This window comes from Theropithecus gelada, chromosome 7a (genome assembly GCF_003255815.1).
Source record: "Theropithecus gelada isolate Dixy chromosome 7a, Tgel_1.0, whole genome shotgun sequence".
Taxonomy (NCBI): domain Eukaryota; kingdom Metazoa; phylum Chordata; class Mammalia; order Primates; family Cercopithecidae; genus Theropithecus; species Theropithecus gelada.
Window position 1 is genome coordinate 7,918,833 of NC_037674.1, and position 23,245 is coordinate 7,942,077.

Sequence of the window (23,245 nt, forward strand, 5' to 3'; positions counted from 1 at the left end):
CCTTTCTAAGTAATCAGTCATCTTATCCCATCTGGCCATCCTTGTCATTCTCACTTTCCAGATGAGAAAATGCAGGCTTGGAGAGCTGAGGAGACTGCTCAGCCTGCAGAGCTGGGATTTGAACCCCATCATCTGACTCCAGAGTACTTTACAAGCTGGATACGTTCCCTACCTTTTCATGGCTCATTGCTCCTCATGTGTCCTGTGTGGTAATCCTATGGAGTCCTATCGAGGGCTGGCTGCCTTCCAGACAGTGGGTGTGACTACACCAGTGGTGACCACACCAAAGGCTGGCTACTGTGCATGCCGCCTACCCACTCCCCCTTTACACATTAACTGCTGAGTGTTACTTACTTATGAAAAAGTTGTCTCAAACAGCAAATCTTTCTCCTTTCCAAATGTTTTCACACCTTTTCATCAGCAGCTGATCATAGCCAGTGCCTGAGCCACAGAGATATGAGGGACCAGGCCCCTCCCTGACTTGCTTTGTCATTCCTGACCTTAACATGTTTGATGAGTTGAATGCTCTTCAGTGTGGATTTGACTCAGGTTTTTCCATGTGATTAGACCTGCTTCGTATTTTATGTCCTACTTAGTACTTTACATCAGGAAGCACATGATGTCAGTCTGTCTCTTGGCTGGCAATGTTAACTTTGTTCAATTTGTTAAAGTCCTGCCCTCCAGGTTTCTCTGGTGTAAAATTCCTTTAGAAATTAATAGTTAATCTGTGAGAAGACGCTTTGGGGCTGTGTAAATATTCTGCTCCCCGTTCGACTTTTAACCAACAAACGTAACATCCACTGATGATGCCTACCAGATTCAATGATAACGATGATAGCTTCAAAATGATGATTTTCGTACTCCACTATTCTTTCTGCATTTACTAGTTGACATTCTATTCTAAGCAAGAGTTTCCCCTGCTTCTCTATTTATTTATTTATAAATGTGTTTATTTATATAAGTATGGATTCATGGATTCCATAATGCATATTATTATGTATTTTGGTGTTCTAACTGTCCAAAATTTGGCCAGTGGGAGTCTCCTCAAGCTGGCTTTTCTTTCCTTTTGACAAGACCCCATCATTTTTTGGAGCACTTCTTTACTTTTTGACCTAATTAGATATTTCATCTTCACCCATCCTTGTACTTTCCTTCCTAGCCCTGGAATTAGACGTTTCTCCAGGAAGCCCCCTGGTTCTATTTAGGAGAGTAATTGGAAACCAGGATCTGGACAGTTGTCCAAAATCTTGATGGCACCATGGAAAGCCCTTTTAATGAACTTGAACCTGCTACTCACATGGAAAACAGGCTCACCACTCCCCAAGGAATCAACAAGGAATGGGTGTGAGGAGAGAGAGCTGATTTCTTCTCTTTCCATTTGTATGCTTCTCTTACCCATACCATACCTGCAATGCCTTCAAGTCCATACAATAACGGGGCTAATTAAGAATGTCCCAGACACTTTCATGCAGGGGTAGGGAAGCATTATCCTGCTAATCCTAACCCTAGCTCTTAAGGAGACACGGGAACCATCTTTGAGAGGCAGATTAGCCAGGCCTTTTGTATTTCTTTTTGAATGAAGACTCTTACGGGTATGACCTGCCCCAGGATCTCCTAAATAATGAAATGATGCTGCCTTTACCTGGCTGATGGCACAGTGGAGCTCTGCCAGGGCTGGCTGACAGTCCCACCCCATGGTAGTAGCTCTCAGGTTCTTCCACACCCCATCCAGCTCAGGCAGCTGAAAACAATGGTGCACATGAAGAAGCCCTTGTCCTCACCCCTTCCCGCCCTTCCCAGCTCTAACACCAGCTCTTCGGACATTCTCTGCCTCAGGAGTTTTTACATTCACAGAAGGGCAACCACAGACTGTAGAGAATGAGCCTCACAACAATATCCTCATTGCTCAAGAAAATGATCTGCAAGTCTGCCTTTTCTCCCTTCTGATATTAAATTGATTCATTCCCCAAGTAAGCAGGATATAGAGGCCGCAGCCAGCACTGGCGTTTTTAGCAGTAGAAGCTCCTTCACTCTGGCACCGCCTCCCTGCATAGTTGAGGTTGGGCAAGAGATATGCATTGTAAATTGCAGGTGGGGTAGATTTTAATGAACATGAAAAATGATGAAGCTCATTCTTGGCATTGGTCATTTTCAATTCCAAATCTACCACTAAAAATAAATCTTTATAAGTGGACAGCTCAGAGGATACATATTGTATAAACTTGTTTCTTACCAGAACTCTATCGTTGTCTTTTTTTTTTTATCTTAATGTCAGGGTATTTTATTTAGAACAAAATGAATCACCTCTTTTATACATTATTTTCCTCCAGATAAAACAAACAAATAAATAAAACAACACAAGTAAAGCCCCCCGCCCCAAATCCCCTTCTCCCTTTCTGCCTTCAGGTTCAGCGTTCTGTCTTTTATAATCTCAATAGAAGGGAAATCTGTTGAGCATGTGTCTGGTATTCTAGAGCTCATTTAAGCCCACTATGTGTTTGAAATACAGCAATATGTGGAAACACTTACACAAACTGTGGTAACAGAGCCCTGCCCCCCAACCCAAATAACTTTCCTTTCTGCCAAGAAGTTTTTTGGCAGTTTTTAAAAGGTTCACTCTATTAAAAATGTTACAGACCAAATGGTTTTCCAATTGTCTTGACTGGGGGCACTGACTTACGCTACAGACGAAATGGTTGCAGAAGTCAGAATGTCTCATTTATTTACACAAGGGATTGTTGGTAATAGTCAGACACCACTCCAGAGAGCGGTTTATGTGTACAGTTTATAAAAAGAGAGTTAGATAGAAAAATACATGAGATAAAATTATTTGTTTTAAACAAAGGCTGTTCAAAGTGAGGAGACGGGTTTCCAGCACCCCTCATGTTTTAAAATGTCGTATTTCCCTGTTTATGTGATTGTTGATGACACTGGAGTGCCTCAGGGCATTGCTGAGGACTTTATTAAAAGCTGAACCACCACCAGCTTTTCTCTTGTGGTCTGTCTTTCTGACACGACATTCCTTTCATCTAGTTTTGTTTCCAAAATATGTGTATGCAAATATCTAGGGGACACACCAAGTATTGCTTTTAAAATAGACATTCACCAGATTTGATCCATACTTCTGCATTTTTGTTTTCTTTTCTCCCCATTCTAGAACAAGAAACTCCTTTATGAGAAGATGAAGGGAGGAGAGAGACGAAAGCGGAGGGTAATACGCGGCTGGCTGGGTTGTTGCTGGGATGCTTGGAGCTTTCTGAGTGGGGCAGTGAACAGGCTGACACCCTCGCTTGCTGGGAAGTCACAGAATCCTCCCTTGTGTAGTCCTGAGAAACACTGGTCCGTGTGACGAGGGCCACACCCAGAAAGTCTGTCCTTGGTTTCTGCGATGGCTTCCCCAAGCTTTAGCAGATGATTTTTAGTGGAACACCTAGTTTGTGGTGATTCTATTAACTCCATTTCCGTTCAGGAAATGTGTATTGCTTCCCCCATCAGTGTGGGACATATCTGGGGGGTCATGAGGGTCTGTCTGCCCTCCCAGGGTCTGTAGGCCAGTGGGGAAAACTGATCACACATCTACATCAATTCTATAAAAAACACAGGACAGGCCAGGCACGGTGGCTCACGCCTGTAATCCCAGCCTTTGGGAGGCCGAGGCAGGCAGATAACGAGGTCAGGAGATCGAGACCATCCTGGCTAACACGGTGAAACCCCGTCTCTACTAAAAATACAAAAAATTAGCCGGGTGTGGTGTCGGGCGCCTGTAGTCCCAGCTACTCGGGAGGCTGAGGCAGGGGAATGGCGTGAACCCGGGAGGCGGAGCTTACAGTGAGCCGAGATTGAGATCGCGTCACTGCACTCCAGCCTGGGTGACAGAGCAAGACTCCGTCTCAAAAAGAAAAAAAAAAACAAACACAGGACAGAAACAGGGAAGTGCTAAACTCCTGCTCCAGGAAATAATTTTGAAGGAATTTGGGAGCAACCGATGAGATGAACAAACCTAACTTCTCCTATATATCTTTTTTTCTTGGCCTAGCCAGACTGATGTAAAATCTACTAGATCTATAATATTTGTTTGCTGTCTGTTGAATTTGCTGCAGGCTTAGTTTTTAACCATCTCAGGGCTGCCCAAGGTAGGAACTTGGTCTAGGTACTCCACATTTAGCTGCTTCATATACAGTGTTGCCTCACATAAAACTCAATGTCACATTTGCTTTGGCTTTCCAGGGTATTTTATAGCATCAAGACTTAATTAGTGATCAAGGTCCATTCTGCTAATCCACTGGTACCTTACTAGTCAGAAGGGCCTGGCCACCTGCCTCTTTTTTGATCAGATGAAGGTGGGAGGAAAACAGCGCCACCGTTACATGGTAAAATGCTATGAGATAGCGACCATTTTAGTTAAAACATACAAACCTAAGCATGTACTCAAAGCCACTGACTATTTATTCAGAAGAGCAAGTGCCTGGATCCTCTCAAAATTTGGGAATCTGGGCAATGGTAATTGTGGCCATTCTGAAGGGTTTTGCCAAATATAGTCAGAGCGAGTTTTAAGAGGTGTGGATTTTCTGGCCTCAGCATCAGTCCTCAGGCCCCCACAACAGAAGGTTCCAAGCCCCTGTGCTGCCTGACAAAACACAGAAGACATACAGCAATTTTCTATGCAAGAAGTAGAACATTTTTACCTCTGGAAACAAATCTCTTTTGAGGAGAGTTAACAGAGTTATTAAGAGTTTTTCTTGATGATTACAGCTTCCAATAGCAGATGGTGACGGAAAGGGTCCAAAGGGTATAATGTGCTCTTGAGGGAGCATCAAGAAATTCCATTCTAGGAGCTCAAAATACATATAATTTACCAGTAACATGGCTTGAATATCTCCCTACAACACAACAAGAACATTTCCCAATAAGAGCAATGACTGACTTAAAATGAATAAGTTAGCCTGAAGCTTTAATTGTCTCTACTTCCTGGCCCACCATTCCTTCTGCCCTGACTCAGTGAATGACCATGGGGCATGACTTAGGTCATTTTTCCATGAGACTAGTGATTACCAAAACTCAGCATACTGGCTAAGACGCATGTTATAAAGGATTTTACTTTAGCCTCAATTTCCTCCACATAGGAAAGGCTTAGAATTTCGGAAAAGAAGGGTCACTTTGACCCAGAGATATCAAATTCTTCCTATTCTTGGGCATCTACGAAGACCCAGTCTCATGCCATAAACCATGGGCCTTTCTGGATTGATAAGGAAGCAAGTTGGTCCTGCCCATCGTCAGGTCTGAGATACTGTTCCCATCTTGATTGAAGACCTTAACACTGCCCCCACACCACCCCCAGTGCATGAATCAGTATAAAGAAACTATAAGCTTTCTTTTTTGAACAATGAAGTCTTCTTCCAACGAAACTCAGCATCTGCTGTGAGTTTCCAGAGGACATCGTAAGCAAAGATCCAATCCCAGTGGTTCTTCCAGTTTTGAAATGGGAATCATGGTTTCTGTGTGCCCTACCCAGTCTCTTGCCCAAGTGAGAGAAGATAAATACAGAAGTGCCCTGAGTTTTTCAGAGCACAATTAAAGCCAAGGCTCAGCTGGGCGCAGTGGCTCACGCCTGTAACCCCAGCACTTTGGGAGGCTGAAGCAGGTAGATCACCTGAGGTCAGTAGTTCAAGACCAGCCTGGTCAACATGAAACCCCGTCTCTACTAAAAATACAAAAACTAGCCAGGCATGGTGGCGCGCTCCTGTAATCTCAGGTACTCGGGAGGCTGAGGCCAGGAGAATCATTTGAACCTGGGAGGTGGAGGCTGCAGTGAGACGAGATCATGCCACTGCACTCCAGCTTGGGTGATGGAGTGAGACTCTCAAAACAAAACAAAAAAACGAAAACAAAACAAACCCAAAGCTCATTATTATTATTCCTGAGTACTGGATTCAACACTCAGTTAAATATTTATCAAAAAAGTTCACGTGATTCCTCTTTTTACTTCCTCATTAATTTTTACCCTCCCCTCCAACCTTTGCATGTTGTGGGTCTGGGCAGGACTTCTCCCATGAGAGAGAGATTCTCCTCAAAGTTGCAACCAAGCCCCATATGGTTTTGTGCAACTTTATGTACTCACCCAAATCCAACTGAATTCCTCATTGCTTCACAAATAAAAGGTCAATCTACTTTTAAATGACTATGAACTTTTAAACTCTTAAGCTGTTTCTTGTTAATATTTGAGCTGTACTATTTATCTTACTTAAACAGCTTATGAACTTTTTAATCTCATATTTGATAAACTTGAACCTCTCATGTCCTCCTTTAACATATTAGAATTTTTGGAATAGATATTACTAAACAAAATGTTTGCGATACTGAATATACTTTTTCAGTCCACACTTGCTCCACTTACCCAAAGATTCTGATATGATCCCCTGGGGTAGGCCAAACCACTGTAATTGATAAAAGGAATTTTTATTATTTTAAATATTTCTAAGATGAATTCTCAGCAAGGTGTTGTCTTGTGACATGTCACTTTTCAAATGTCTGAGGACATTGCTCACTTTGTAATTCTCACCTACTTTGTGATGCATCTTTGCAGAGTGAGTCGGACCTTTCACGATTCATGTGTTTAGCAGTCAGAATGTGAAAGAACATTTGTAAATGCTAAACTCAGGTTTCATTCCTTTTCTTTTGAAGAATGTCTGTTCACCTTTCAAGAGTCGTGGCAGGCCATGTCATGGACCAGAGAGCTCATCTGTGAACAGCCTCCATTCATTCGTACGTGGGGATTGAGCATGCAACAGGTTGCTGCTCGATTGCTGATTGTTTGTAACTACAGCTTTTTTTTTTTTTTTTTTTTTTTTTGAGGTGGAGTCTTGCTCTGTCACCCAGGCTACAGTGCAGTGGCGCGATCTCAATCTCGGCTCACTGCAAGCTCCGCCTCCCGGGTTCACACCATTCTCCTGCCTCAGCCTCCGGAGTAGCTGGGACTACAGGCACCCGCCACCATGCCCGGCTAATTTTTTTGTATTTTTAGTAGAGACGGGGTTTCACCATGTTAGCCAGGATGGTCTTGATCTCCTGACCTTGTGATCTGCCCACCTCGGCCTCCCAAAGTGCTGGGATTACAGGCATGAGTCACTGCGCCTGGCTACAGCTTCTTTCTTATATTTTTGTTCCATTATTGGAAGGCAACTTCAATGAACAAACATCTTCCAAATCTTCTGAATTTTTTTCCTGCTTGTTAAATACTATTTTGTAAAGTTTCAATGACTAGTTCAAATCCAAACCTCAAAAAATAGATATGTATTAGAGAAGGAATGGAGAAATATTTACTCATTAAGAATATCAACACATGAAAGCGATTTCAGAGTACGGAGTCTTCAGTCAAAAACAAAGGAGCCTTCCAGCCCTTTCAGGAAGCTTCCTTTTTTGCTTCAGTTTTTGAATTTGACTGAAGGAAGGTGGCAATGATCGCTTGAGCCCCTAATGAATTCTCCTCAGTAAAATACTAGCAAGGAAGAATGAATCCCAGCAGCAGGAAGATCTGGGACCAGTCTTCAGATGCTAATTCCCACTTGGCCCTACTCTTCTTCTTTAGAACATTTTTCATGCAAAATATAATTTAATGCATTTCAGATTCCCCTTCCTACCTAAATAGGGCCATAGAATAATAATTATCTTTCTTATGGGTCTTGGTCCCTAACTTAGTAGCAAGGACTTATGAGCTGGTTTACCCCAAATCTTTGTGCCAAAAATACTAATTTTTAAAAAGAGCACATTGCATCTGATAAAGGGCTATATAGTTGTGTGAAAAACACAATTAGAGCTGTCTATCAGTCAGAAAATGTTTCATAGGACACTGAGGTAGTAATTCATACACTGGACTAGTTGTTTGGTGGTTGGTAGGTGCCACTGGTACATTGTTGTTAACCCAATAGGCCAGAAACAATTCTTGTTCATTTCTTTTCTGAGCTGTCTGTATCTGATGTTCACATATAACACCAAACCACATGGTTTTTGTTTGTTTGTTTGTTTGTTCGTTTTTCAGAGTGTCAATCCATATCTACAAGGACAGAGACTGGATAATGTTGTGGCAAAGAAGTCTGTCCCCCATTTTTCAGATGAGGATAAGGACCCAGAGTAAAGAGAAGATGCTGGATGAAAACCCACATTACCTGTTAGGCCTCAGCATGGCTTATGTGCACGTGTTAATGGAGCCCCTGGGAATGACAGCATGTTTCTTACATAGATAATTATGGATACAAAGCAGTTGTATGTTGATAGTGTATTGTCTTCACACCGATGACTCTGCTTTCTGCTAAATTAGAATAAGAGCTTTTTGTTTTTTGGGTTTTTAAAATGTGAATCTGCAGTGATCATAAAAAAATTAAAATGTGAATGTCAACAATAAAAAGCAAGACTATGAAAGGCTCAGATTTCTTGCAGTTTAAAATGGTGTCTGAGGTCGTACTATGTTGGCCAAGTCTGTAAAAAGCTGGCATTCGATTTTGATTATGAAGTTCATCCAGCCCTTGGGCATTGTTATACACCAATAAAAAAGGCTGTACTCAAGAGGAGGAGCTGACACATTTCACTTGGCTGCGTCTTAATAAACATGTATGCAAGCATTGGCATATGAAGTTTTCTTTTTAAAGCATGATAAAGAACAATTTCTTTGTGTAATAGAACAGCCTGATCTACATACATGACAGCATATGACCCTAACAATAATACTGTGAACTTAATGGGTCTGGTGTTATCCCCATTTTACAGATGGCAGAACTGAGATGCATTCAACACACCATTGGGAATCGTTGGCAAAATCCAGCGTGAAGAGACTCTATGGGATAAGTAGCCTAGCTTTTTCCAACAAATAAATGGGAGGAGGGAAAAGTGCTGGGGTACTGTCATAGATTTTAAAAGGCTTAAGAGACATGAGCCAAATACAATGTGTGTGGGTCTTATGTGCATCCTGACTCAAATCAAATCAAGAAAAGTATTGATCAGACAATCAGGGAAGTTTGAGTAGTGACTGAATATTTTGGTATGATTTAAATGTTACATAGTATTTATATTATGGCTATTTTTTAAAAAGAGCCCTTATCTCTTAGGGATAAATACTGAATTATTATTATTATTATTTATTTATTTATTTTTTTTTGAGATGGAGTCTCGCTCTGTTGCCCAGGCTGGAGTGCAGTGGCATGATCTCAGCTCACTGCAAGCTCCGCCTCCCAGGTTCACACCATTCTCCCGCCTCAACCTCCAGAGTAGCTGGGACTACAGGCGCCCGCCACCATGCCCGGCTAATTTTTTATGTATTTTTAGTAAAGACAGGGTTTCACCGTTTTAGCCAGGATGGTCTCGATCTCCTGACCTTGTGATTCGCCCACCTCAGCCTCCCAAAGTGTTGGGATTACAGGCGTGAGCCACTGCGCCCGGCAATATTGAATTATTTACAGATGAAATGATATGATGTCTTGGATTTGCTTTAAATTAATCCAGTGGTAGTGATGAGGTAGAGGGCCGGGAGGGAATGGGGATATAGATAATCAAGATAATCAAGACTGGCCATACACTGATAACTGCTGAAGGTAGGTCAAGGGTACTTGGGAGTTAATTGTCCTTCTTATTTCTTATTTCTTTTCTTTTTTTTTTTTTTTTTTGGAGACAGAGTCTCGCTGTGTCACCCAGGCTGGAGTGCAGTGGCGTGATCTCAGCTTACCGCAACCTCCACCTCCCAGGTTCAAGCGATTCTCCTGCCTCAGCCTCCGGAGTAGCTGGGATGACAGGTACCCACCATCATGCCCTGCTAATTTTGTATTTTTAGTAGCGACTTGGTGTCATCATCTCGGCCAGGATGCTCTCAAACGATCCTGATCTCAAGTGATCCACCCACCTCGGCCTCCCAAAGTGCTGGGATTACAGGCATGAGCCCTCACACCCGGCTTGCACTTCTTATTTCTGTGTTTGTATGTATTTGAAAATTTCAACAATAGAACCACAGTTGATGGTTAAAAAGTAAGAGTAGATCATGGTAAAAAGTGGCCTGGAATCCGGGTGTGGTGCCTCATGCCTGTAATCCCAGGACTTTGGGAGGCTGAGGCAGGCGGATCACCTGAGGTTGAGAGTTCGAGACCCGCCTGACCAATATGGAGAAACCCTGTCTCCACTAAAAATGCAAAATTAGTCAGGTGTGGTGGCGTATGCCTGTAATCCCAGCTACTTCTCTCTCATGACCCCTTTTTGTCTTCCTATGGGACCTCACGCCTCCTTTCATATAGTCCCTGTAAGAGGGTGTAATGATAAGAATTACTCTATATACAGAGCCTGCTCTACCACCTGTTAAAAGAGAAACCTTAGACAAATTAAATTGAACAGACTTTAGTTGAGCAAAGAACAATTTGGAAAATAGATTCAGAGAGACTCTGCACTGCCGTGTGGTTGAAAAAACCCAATGGACAGAAAAAGAAAAGTAAGGTATACAAAACAAAAGTGAGGGACAGAAACAGCTGGATTGGTTACATTTCAGCGTTTGCCTTATCTGGACATGATTTGAACAGTTGGCCACCTTTGGCCGAATCTCAGTGTTTGGCATAAGAGTAGGTTACAGCCTGTTTACACATCCAGTTAGGTTACAGTTTGCTATGTACAGAGAAAACTTTAGGCCGAGCTTACACTATGTAAGGAGGCAGCTTTGGGCTAAACTTAATTTAGCATACCCAATACTTGTTTACTTATTATGTGTATGCCTCATTCAATTGGGTTATAAGCTCCTTGAAGCCATAGGCTCTGTCTCATTTTTCTTTTTATCTTGATAATCTTGTACGTAGCCTAACAAAGGCAATAATAACTGCTGAATGAATGAGTATGATGGAATTTTTTTTTTTTTTTTTTTTTTTTGAGACGGAGTCTTGCTCTGTCGCCCAGGCTGGAGTGCAGTGGTGCTATCTTGGCTCACTGCAAGCTCCGCCTCCCGGGTTCACAGCATTCTCCTGCCTCAGCCTCCTGAGTAGCTGGGACTACAGGTGCCCGCCACCGCGCCCGGCTAATTTTTTGTTTTTTTTTTTTTTGAGACGGAGTCTCGCTCTGTCGCCCAGGCTGGAGGGCAGTGGTGCGATCTCAGCTCACAGCAAGCTCCGCCTCCCAGGTTCACGCCATTCTCCTGCCTCAGCCTCTCGAGTAGCTGGGACTACAGGTGCCCGCCACCACGCCTGGCTAGTTTTTTGTATTTTTTAGTAGAGACAGGGTTTCACCATGTTAGCCAGGATGGTCTCGATCTCCTGACCTTGTGATCCACCCGTCTCGGCCTCCCAAAGTGCTGAGATTACAGGCGTGAGCCACTGTGCCTGGTCAATAGAATGTTTTAAAGAAGTCATAAAAGGTCAATCATCTTAGACTGTGTACAGAGGGAAAGGTGGAATTACCTCTCACTTTGGTGGGGTTTACAAATTGATGTGAAGTTGTGTACATGGTTCTCAAGTCTTTCTTTCTTTTTTTTTTTTTTTTTTTTGAGACGGAGTCTCGCTCTGTCTCCCAGGCTGGAGTGCAGTGGTGTGATCTCAGCTCACTGCAAGCTCCGCCTCCCGGGTTCACGTCTTTCTCCTGCCTCAGCCTCTCGAGTAGCTGGGACTACAGGCCCCTGCCACCACGCCCAGCTAGTTTTTCTGTACTTTTAGTAGAGACAGGGTTTCACCATGTTCGGCAGGATGGTCTCGAACTCCTGACCTTGTGATCCGCCTGCCTCGGCCTCCCAAAGTGCTGGGATGACAGGCGTGAGCCGCCACACCCGGCCTTCAAGTCTGTCTTAGAATCAGCCAGTAGAACTACCCGCTTGTTTTCTGAGTCACTGCCCAAATGTCGGTAGTTCAGGAAGTGTCAAGGCACAGAGTTCCTGCCAAATATCTCAATTTGCTGCATACCATGACGGTTGTGCATGATTCATTTATTAGGGAGACAGACCAGATGTGTGGGACGGCCCTGCTCCACATCAAGGCAGATCTGTGGGCAGACAGAGCATCGGGTTCTGCTGTGGGTTTTCATTGACCAGTGTTCCTCTGACCATGGCATAGCCACTTGGGCAGTGCAGAAGGCATATCCCAGCCCGTCACTGGTATCATGTGCTGTGGCAACAGTCTTGGGGGTTAGAACAGAGAAACCTGGGGAGACACTGGCCACTCAGTGGGGAGCAAGCTTGGAGGGTAGGAGAGTCCTAAGATGGGGTCAGGGAGGGATCCAGGCCATCACCTTTCGAGGTGCTCCCGGATATTATTTCCAAAGGCAACTGGCATACCTAGCCAGGAGCATATCTTGAGAAAGTAGTATTTTTTGAAGCCTCCTGAAGCCTGGGTTTTACCAACAGCCTAGGCCTGGCAGGATTCGGGGAGCTTGTACTTCACATACTCAACTTTCTGTTTCTAAAGGGAAAGAGAGACTCTACCAAGACTTTCTGGCCATCAGGCTGCTCTTCCAAAATTGTCTGGTGACTTAACCATAAGGTGAATCAGAAACATGTGGATCAAATTTCCTGCTAAAATACACATGAATGTGGCAATTCAAAGAAAATGTGTAGAATATAGCAGATTTGGTGGCCAGAAAGCCCTGTGAGAAGGCAAGGGCCACTGAAAATTATCATAACTATATAGTAAAAGAAAACTTGATTCCAAATGGGCACAGAGGAATCCATGGAGAAAGTTGCTAAGACATTTATGGGTGTCACACATCGGCTTCTGAAGTCCATAAATTAAGGCAGGGTGTTTGCAAAGATTCTTGTAGAACCATGTCCTTGAATTTGGGCTTAAAAACTTACTAACTTATAAGTTGCAAAAGAAAGACTCTTTTAGAAAAGAGCCGCTCTAAGATGGGCTGAGTTAGAAAGACCTAACAGCCCATCCTAATAGACTGAATGTTCTATTGTTTGATGAATGTTATGTGCCAGTAGAACTTGTTGATAAGCCGTTCTTCCCAACAAAAACCGTAACTATATACACAGGAAACAAAAATATTTGTAATGGCTTTTAGCCGTGGCAACTGAACACCTGAGGAGTAAGAAGCATCTTAATAAAGCCCATTTGGAAACTATAGTCACTTCCTCACAAGGTGGCCATCATATTTATGGTGTCACCTTCCTTGACAGGACTCATCACAATACCATTCATTTATTCATTCAGCAGTAACTTATCAAGGATCTATTCTATGTGCCAAATACTGAGCTATATTCTGGGACTGGGGAGTCTTATCAAAGAGGTATAAGATACAGGCTCTTCCTTCATGAAGTTTAAAGCACATTTGCAACCATAAATATTCAGCTATTTGTACACTATTATTACACACTTGATCCCATGGCGTCACTGTTTAACAGAGTAGTTAGATACAGACACTTTGTAATTAGATTTGCATTTGACTCTGGGTTCTGTGACTTTCAAATTGTGTGGCCTTCAGCAAACAATTCCATCTCACCGAACCTTAGTTCTTTCATGTAACCAACGGGAAAGATAATACTTACCTTATCATATTGATGTGAAGATAAATTCCCTGCAATACAGCGCCTGTGTTAAACCTCGATTTAGATTCCAAATTCAGAATTCATCAGATTTCAGTGCAAGAAACAAACTCTTTACTCTGGATATGTCCATATGAAAGGGATTTAATGCGAGGAATTATGTGCTTACAAAATTATTTAAAGATGTGGAGGAGCATGAGGCAGGGATCCACAGTTGGGCTTAACCAGTTCAAGCTCACCCACATAGCTGGAATCCAGAGGTCAGGAAATAGTGGTTGGTGTCCCTGCCACCACCACATCACTACCACTCATGTGTGACACTCCCAAAGTCATTGTCTTGACCCAAGAATGGTGGGTTTGCCTGCAGCTACCATCTCTCATAGCAGAAGCAGCAGCAGAAAAAGAGATGTTTTTCTTTCTCTTCCAACTTCGCATCTGTGGGAGTGCATCTATCTGGTGTTCCAGTTTGCTTCCAAAAGCCTGTCTCCTGAGGAGTCAGGTATCAACCACGTCAGGGGTTCCCAGCCCCTGGGCCGTGGACCAATACTGGTCTGTGGTCTGTTAGGAACCTGGCCATTCGGGAGGAAGTGGAGGAGGAAGTGAGCCCTGGGCGAGTGAACATTACCGCTTGAGCTCCCCCTCCTGTCAGATCAGTGGCAGCATTAGAGTCTCCTAGAAGCGCAAACCTTGTTGTGAACTGTCCGTGTGAAGGATGTAGATTGTACACTCCTTATGAGAATCTAATGCCTGATAATCTGAGTTGGAACAGTTGCATCCCAAAACCATATGCCCCTTGCCATCTGTGGAAAAACTGTCTTCCACAAAAATAGTCCCTGGTGCCAAAAACGCTGAAGACCACTGATATATATTTTCTATATAGGGATAGCCAAAACCCAGGTAAGCTGAAGCTCTATGAAAATTCAAAGTAGAGCCCAGCTGTCCCGCTCTCAGTTTTACTATCAATTTACTGTCTTATAATAGCTCCAAAGGAGAAAGGTGAAACACTATAGAATTTTAGACATTATTTTTTCCCACCTTCCTGGCTGATAAAGTAAGAAATAGTGCTTTAAAGAAGATGAATAATCACAGCACAGATGTAAACCAAACTCAAGCTTTATCATTAGGACTGGCATAGGAACCATCCCCATGACATAGACCCCAAACGGACAATGGTATGAATGAAAAAGGTAACAGCGGAGGCTGATCTTTATCATTTTTCACTATACTTGTTTTTTTTGTCGTCGTTGAGTTTTGAGTTGGAATGTGAGTTTATTTATCCTCCACAGCTTTTGGAAGATTTCAGCCTGGCTCATCCTATTTTAGAGCGTCTGACAGGGGAATAATGCATGGTATTTAGATGGTACCAGTTATCCAAGAAGGTCACATTTCTTTGCAATTAGTCTATCATACTCCAGAATACCCTGAGAGAGGTTGGGGTAGGAGAGAGGGAGTTATCTTCATTTAACAGCAGATAGACTTAGGAAGCGGCGGGGGCCAATGAAAAAGCAGGAACGAGAATGGCAAGATGCCCCAACACTATCTCCCTTCCCCCACCAACAACCCAGGGAACTGTTTCCAAATCACTTTCTACATATGCCTTGACTGTTGATTCATCAAAGATGTCTTCAATAGATTCACAACTCAAACCACATTGCAGTATTTAAGTAAAGGGGAGCATTGAAAAATGTGAATGTGGTATTTCTTCTATTTTTGCAAATGGATGTGTTTGATACCAAACCCTGTCAGCAGCTAATACTATTACTGTGTTTGCTAATATGCTCAGATCAACTGGGCACACAACCAAAACCCGTAACATTCCTGAGTCAAGTATGATCAGATGCTCTCAAATGCAGTGTGCCTTCTTCCCTCGCATCATAAGAGAAGAGGCTTTTTGTTGGATATGTTTTGTGAACACCAAAGAGAGTAAACAGCTTTTTGAAGAAGCCAAAGTGTTTCCCCCTGATTCATTGTGAATGCCTGCAAGAGCGTTTCCTTTTAAGTTAAAACAATTTACAAATTCTTCCTCCTAAATCAATCTACATATTTTTATCACTGCTATTTTTAATAAGTAACTTTTCTTTCTGAAAATTTATTTCACTTTCCCTCAACCTTTCTGTGATTCTTGGGAGACAAGAAACAGAGTTCATTTAAAACACTCTTGTTTATGATGGATGAAACCACAAACTTTGTGTGATGTTAACCCACTCACAGAAGGAGAATCTGAACTTCAGAGTATTTTGTGTTTGCAGAGAAGGCTCACTAAGGAAAATGGGCTCATTTCAATTCAGTATATTATAGGAAGGAAAAGATCAAGGAAGAGCTCGTCTTAAAACTGTCAAAATATAATAATTCGATGGGAAGAAAGAAGGAAAACAGACCAGTTGGAAATGCAAAGATAAAAGAACTGGATCCAGACATGTCTATGTAATTTCCCAGAAATGGAAATTGTACTGGCAATTTGGAAAGAGATATCGAAAAACAATATACATTAAATGTTGAGCGTTTCTTGCAGCAATGCACTTGGAAGGCTCTTGGAACACATGGCATAATGGTCTTATGATTCATCTACATATGGCCTGATCCTTGGTAACTGACGAAAGGGGAAACCAAGTTTCATAAGGAATCAAACACAGAAGAGGAAGTTAAACACTTTTTTAGGTTAAAAAAAACTCTTTTAAGCTGCTAGGTCATCAGCAGAGGATTAACTAACGCAGCCTACTAAATTTGCAGTGGGATAGATCACATATGTAATTTCCTTTAATTCTTCAATAGCCCTGTGATGTAGGCATCATTTTCTCTGTTTCCTGATAGCCCAAGAGTTGGTGTCTCTAAAGTTGCTTAGGTAGTTGATGGTTGAGCTTAGATGCAAATAGAATTCTTTCCACCACACCTCAGATTGTCAAACCTGGCTGCTTATCAGAATTATCTGGAGAGCTTTGTAAAAATACAGATTCTTGGGCCTCAGCCCAGGAAATTCTCATGCAGTAGTATAGAGCAAGCTCTGGGGATCAATTTTTTTGTTTTGTTTTGTTTCTCCAGTGACTCTGATACACAGTGAATTTGGGGAAACATTGCACGCAGAAATGGTGTGAGAATGGGTGAAGACAAGAGCCCTGGTGGGAAGGATGTAGAACACAGGAACTCCACTGCTCTATGAGAAGCCTGCTAAACTACACCAGCCATAAATAGTCTTACGAAAATCTACCAGATCTGGAAAACATGCTTCGACTTCACCTGAATTTATTTCTAAGACCCCAGACATTCCTAATCAGCCCATCTCCTCCCAGATGGCTCTGCAAACCACTCCTATCCGTTTGGAATTATGTTTTCAGAAGCCTTACAACCATGATAAAATGCTGTTGCCATAAGCATTTTCCTATCTCCTCAAGATGAATTAGATGAGCTACTTAGTCCTTCATCAATAAATTACAAAGGAAGAGGCATTTGGAACTATGGATGCCCTTCAAATATACTTGGCTAGTTACTTGCCTCCGTTTCCAAAAAGATGAAAACATAAAATGAAGTAAGTGGCAAAATGTGCATCATTCCTGGCCACATACCCAAATAGTCTTTCTCTTATCCAATATGACTTTTTCCTTTGCATGCTTTTTCATCAGGCTAAGAAAACCAAAATATCTTTCTACAACAAATCCTTAAGGTTTCCGAGAAACACAAAGCAACAGTGCATTATTTACTTCTTATGAAATTTTACCATGATATTTTTAGCAGAGTGGGTGTTGCCCTGACACAGGCCATAAAACTTACTCACTTCTTTGGGGTCTGAGGAATGTAATCTTGTGATTGGTTTTACAGGGAGAACTTATTGGGGTGCAGTTGCAGTTCCCAGAGTGAGTCTGTGCCATCATTGCCTCCGCTGTTGTTCAGTGGGTGGGGCGCCCAGAGCACAGGAATGTGCTCTCTGATTCTCAGACAAAACTAAGGACTGAGGCTCCCCTACAGGGAATGGATTCAGAGGCTCCTGAGGCTTAGTTCTCCAATGAGTTCTCCAATGAGTTCTCCAATGAGTTCTCCAATGAGTTCTCCAATGAGTTCTCCATTGAGTTCTCCAATGAGTTCTCCATTGAGTTCTCCAGTGAGTTCCAGGTAAAATGCAGAAACCAGGCAAGGCACAATGGCTCATGCCTGTAATCCCAGCACTTTGGGAGGCCAAGGTGGGTGGATCGCTTGCCCCCAGGAGTTCAAGACCAGCCTGGGCAACATGGTGAGACCCCATCTCTACAAAAAATACAAAAATTAGTGGTTACCTATAGTCCCAGCTACTTGGGAGGCTGAAGTGGGAGGATCACTTGAGCCTGGGAGTTCAGGAGTGCAGTGAGCTGTGATCACACTACTGTACTCCAGCCTGCTGGGTGAGAGTAAGAGCCTGTCTCTAAAAAAAAAAGAAGAAGAAGGAGAAATCAGAAACAGGAGCAAGGCAAAAAGGGGGCTAGAGCAAGGGTTGTAACATGAAGGAAAATGAGAACAGCTGCACTTTTAATCTATGAATTCAACAAAGGTCTGGGAGCATCTATGTACTCCAAGTGCCATGTAGAGGCCGGGGAGTCAGTGAGCCACACAGAGATGGCTCTTGCCACCACAGAGCTTAAGGCACATGGAGGCAACAGACAAAAACCAAGCAAATCTATAAATTGCATAATTTAAAAATTTGGTAAGAGCCAGGAAGAAAGGGTATTAGTCAAAGGAAGGACATAGCCTAGTACATGACTTAAGAAATGTCTAGGCTGGGCGTGGTGGCTCACATCTGTAATCCAGCACTTTGAGAGTCCAAGGCGGGCAGATCACGAGGTCAAGAGATTGAGACCATCCTGGCCCACATGGTGAAATCCCATCTCTACTATTAATACAAAAAAATTAGCTGGGCGTGGTGGTGCATGCCTGTAATCTCAGCTATTCGGGAGGCTGAGGCAGGAGAATTGCTTGAACCTGGAAGGTGGAGGTTACAGCGAGTCGAGATCATGCCACTGCACTCCAGCCTGGTGACAGAGCAAGACTCCGTCTAAAAACGAAACAAACAAAACAAAACAAACAACAAACAAAAAACAAACAAAAAAGAAGTGTCCAGTGGCTGTGGGTCAGTACCGGTGAAAGTGGGGAGAGCAGTAAAGAAGCAATTGCAATCTTGTAGGTGAGAAATGACCATGACCTGGACTTGGGAGTGGGCAGTGAAGAGGCAGGATGGACTCAAGACAGCAACTAGACTGCCACTGGCAGCGACATTTTGGAGAAACTCTAGCAGTTTGTTCTTCCGACATGGTTCCTACAGGTGATGGGATAAAAATAGAAGACAGCAGTGGAAATGATGAGGAGACCTGGAACATTTTAGTTACGATTCAACTCAGCCTCTGCTAGGGCCACAGGGACTCAAAGAAGAGAAGGAGACACTTCCTCCATGCAAGGAGTCTATGTTTCATTGAAGAAGATGCATCCAGCATACATGTAACGATAATAAAGGAAAAATATGACAAGAATAATAGAAAAGGCAGAACGCTCTGAGAAGGAGGCTTGAGGTCAGAGTATGAATTCAACCAGAAGACAGAAGGGTGGGGAATTCCGAGGGGTGGGAGGAGCAAGAGCAAAGGCGTGAACGTGGTGACCTGTGGTATGTGCTCAGCTCCTGCTGGGCTCAAGTGTTGCATATGCAGAGAGAACATTAGCTGGAGACCATCAGGCTGGCATTGAACACCAGGGGCAGGAGTGGATGCTTACTGCTTAGCTGCACGCTCCTCTCTTGTTCTTTGCTATATTTGTACAATTGAATGTCTGTACTTATATGTGTGCATTAAAAGCAAACTCTCACTTTGAAATTTTCCTTCTTAGTGGCAAGATTCTTTTCTCTAGATTGACAGTGCAGAGCTCACATAGTAATAACTGCTGTTAGAATAGATATTTAGGACTACAGAGCTAAAGCTTAAATACCATTTAAGGGAAGCTGCTGTTGTCTGAAATAATTTGTCTTTCTTATTTAAAAGAACCAATACCCTCCCTCCCTCCTTTCCTCCTTCCCTCCCTTCCTTTCCTCTTTTCTTCCTTCCTTCCTTGGAAGAGTGGAAACATAATGAGGGGTTCTGGCTAGTGTCCTGAGGTGTTGGCTAGGTAAACTTTTTAGAGTTGCTCGTGCCAAGAGACCAGCACATATATTTCTCCAGGGGAAGTACATCCTAATGATTCCACAGACATCCATGGATTGCTCTGGTTAGCAGAGTAGCGCTGCAAAAATCATTATGATTTTTCTTTTTTTTCAGAAAGTTGTTCTTCTTTGGCTTAATGTCCACATGACAAAGAATCACGCTTTACAGTCTTTAAGGGCCTATCCCATGCTCAGCCACCTTTCTACAAAATCGTGGAGACGTGGGCAGGCAGATGATCCAAGGGAGATCATCTGGAAGCTGGTATCTGGGGACACACTGCTACGTTGTCCAGTCCAAAGTCCATCAGCTTTGTTTTCTTTCTCTGTCACTCGAACAAGTAAAACAGAGTGTAGAAACAAACACTGCAGGCAAGGTTACCTAGTCTCCTTGGAAATGTTTCCTTCCTACTGGCTAACTTTCAACCTAAGGGAAAAGGCAGCTCGATGCTCAACTTGAAGATTTTCTTTCACATTCTATTATACATGTGCACATAAAGGAGTTTCTCTTACTATTGGTTTCTTCCTTCTCTGATCCTCTCTCCAAAGGCACCACATTTCTCCAGAGTGTCCCAAATGCCTCATGTCTACGGAGTACTTTGCAAACATTAATAGACAAATGGTTAGTTTATATAAAGCACACATGTATTGCTCTGACATAAACAGTGAGGAGCCCACAGTTTACATTTTTCATCTTTCTTTTAAAAAGGAACGACAAATCATATTCCAGATGATTCAACCTTTTACGCTACGAAGGGAAGAGTGAAGGAACCAAGATTGAAAAGAGATTGAAATTTGGACCGTTTGTGAGCCAAGTGCAAATTGGTGTACAAGTTCACATTGATCTTTAGAAGGGAAAGCAGGTATTGAATTTGCTTTCCACCTTTAGCTCCATCCTTCTCTACCTTGAGAAGAAGCCCAAAACACTGAACTTAATTTTAAGCTCCTAATTTTAAAGGTAGACTGATACGCTCACGCTCGTGGTTCCAGCACTTTGGGTGGTCGAGGCAAGCGGATCACTTGAGGTCAGGGGTTCAAGACCAGCCACGGTCAACATGGCAAAACCTCGTCTCTACTAAAAATACAAAAATAAAAAATTAGCGGGGCGTGGTGGCAGGTGCCTGTAATCCCAGCTACTCAGGAGGCTGAGGCAGGAGAATCGCTTGAACCAGTGCAGCAGAGGTTGCAGTGAGCTGAGATTGCGCCAATGAACTGCAGCCTGGGTGACACAGTGAGCCTCCCTCAAAAAAGAAAAAAAATATATATATATAGAGAGAGAGAGAGAGAGAAAGAGAGACTGATACAGTCATTAATAACGGTTCTAATGGCAATAAGTCAGGCTCGGGTTTTTGTAGGAAACTTCAAGACAGGGCATATGGGTTTTCTTTTTTTCTTTTCTTTTTTTTTTTTGTTTTGAGATGGAGTCTTGTTCTTTCGCCCAGGCGGGAGTGCAGTGGTGTGATCTCAGCTCACTGCAACCTCCGCCTCCCAGGTTCACGCCATTCTCCTGCCTCAGCCTCCGGAGTAGTTGGGACTACAGGCGCCCGCCACCACGCCCAGCTAATTTTTTGTATTTTTAGTAGAGACGGGATTTCACCGTGTTAGCCAGGAGGGTCTCGATCTCCTGACCTTGTGATCTGCCCACCTTGGCCTCCCAAAGTGCTGGGATTATAGGCGTGAGCCACCGCGCCCAGCAGCATATGGGTTTTCGATGGCCATGTGTTCAGCATTCTTTATAAGTAAACTCATGTGATATCTAAACCCATATTCCTCATACATGTGTTCGTATTTTACACAACCAAATGTTTTGACAATACCAGCTATCAAATTATTTAAGACATTTGACACTTAGGAATACTTTTCTTTGGTGAAAAAACAGTGGTATTTGAATACCAGTTCTAAGAGTGTATGGTGTAGACTCTTGTTCCCGGTATAGAGGGTAGAAGCTCAGTGTGTGGGGCATGGGGGTCAGCAGCTGTGAATTCTTCCTCTGCTTCATACAGCTGTGTGCCCTTGAGACAGTCACACCACCTCTCTAGACATCAGCTTCCTCATCTTTAAAACAGAACAAACAATAGTAGCAATTTCATACAAGTGTTATGATCATTAAATTAGATAATGCACATAAAGCCTTGTGTTTGGTACATATCAGGTAATGAATAAAAGGCCACTTTAAGAAATGCATGTATACACACACACACATTGTTACTCTTACAAGAGAAAATAAAATGTTATAGTATGTTATAGTACGTTATTCACACAAGAGAATATTCTACTACTGTTAAACTGATATTTTTGAAAACTTTTAATAATGTCCCCCAAAATAATTAAAATATTAGGTTAAATTTAAAAGTTAAATAAGGCATCTTATTATATAGAGCATCTTCTCTCTCTCTCTTTCTCTCATATACACACGCACACGCACACACACCATACACATACACTATATAATTAGAAGGAAATCCATATATGTACATATATGTAGTGTGTGTGAGCAAACAGTGGTTATTTGGGGATTGTGAGATTACGGCATATTTTTATTTTCTTTATATTTTTCTCTAGTTCCAAGTTTTCTGTGATGAGTTTGTAATATTTTTACAATAACTTTATGTTATAAAATATTTTATTTTATTTATTTTTTGAGACAGTCTCGCTCTGTCGCCCAGGCTGGAGCACAGTAGCATGATCTCTGCTCACCACAAGCTCTGCCTCCCGGGTTCATGCCATTCTCCTGCCTCAGCCTGCCGAGTAGCTGGGACTACAGGCGCCTGCCACCGCACCCGGCTAATTTTTTGTATTTTTAGTAGAGACGGGATTTCACTGTGTTAGCCAGGATGGTCTTGATATTCTGACCTTGTGATCCGCCCACCTCGGCCTCCCAAAGTACTGGGATTACAGGCGTTAGCCACCGCGCCCAGCCTATAAAATATTTTATAAGATGTAATGAACCAGTCCAAGTGACATATTAGGAGAGCTGCAGCAAGAGTAAAATCACACCTATACTTACATGCCTTTAAAAAAGGACACAAGAGTGAAAAGGTGGATCCTAAAATGACTTCTAGTAAATAGCAGCGTCATCAAGGAAACAAAGACTGGGAATGGACTAAGTAAGCCAAAAGTTAAAAAAAAAAAAAAAAAAAGGTGAGGAGCAGGATAGCCAGAGACAGTGGGGTAAAACCTTGCAACCTTCAGTTTAATAGATACTTTCAACAGATCCTCCCCAATGAACTAGCATTTTAAAACTGCAGTAAAATGAGTTTTTTTCAAAGAGAACTCCTCCACCAAAAAAAAATTAGAAAATGAAGAACACAAGCTATAAGGGAAAACAAAATTATTAATAAAGTCCCATCACATTTTTTTCCCAAGAGTGAGGTCACATCAAAGAGCTCAAAACAAATACATTCGGTTTAGACCTTTCGAACGTAACAAGTTATCCTGTCTGCAGACAAAGAAAGGAGCCTGCTTTCAGATAGACTCTGTTACATTTAAGCACTGGGTATGTGAATATTTGCTGAGAAATACATTGGTGTCTCTGGCTTCCTGTCTTGTTTCGCTCCCCAGTCTCTTGGATGGGAGTTTCAGCCTGTCTAACTACACATTTGGGCATCTTC

At 42.6% G+C, this 23,245-nt stretch overlaps 1 protein-coding gene across 3 annotated transcripts in view; it reads left to right on the plus strand.

Moving 5' to 3' along the window:
- The window catches only part of SCG5 (secretogranin V), a 51,352-nt gene extending 42,731 nt beyond the window's left edge, over positions 1-8,621 (plus strand). For 2 of the 3 annotated variants that reach the window (XM_025390688.1, XM_025390689.1), the window contains exons 5-6: positions 3,158-3,211; positions 8,036-8,621. In XM_025390688.1, coding sequence (XP_025246473.1) covers positions 3,158-3,211; positions 8,036-8,131 — 150 coding nt within the window. In that variant the 3' untranslated portion in view covers positions 8,132-8,621. Of the gene's footprint in view, positions 1-3,157; positions 3,358-8,035 lie in introns of those variants that run through there. The other variant, XM_025390687.1, reaches the window with a different exon arrangement.
- Positions 8,622-23,245: the final 14,624 nt, after the last annotated feature.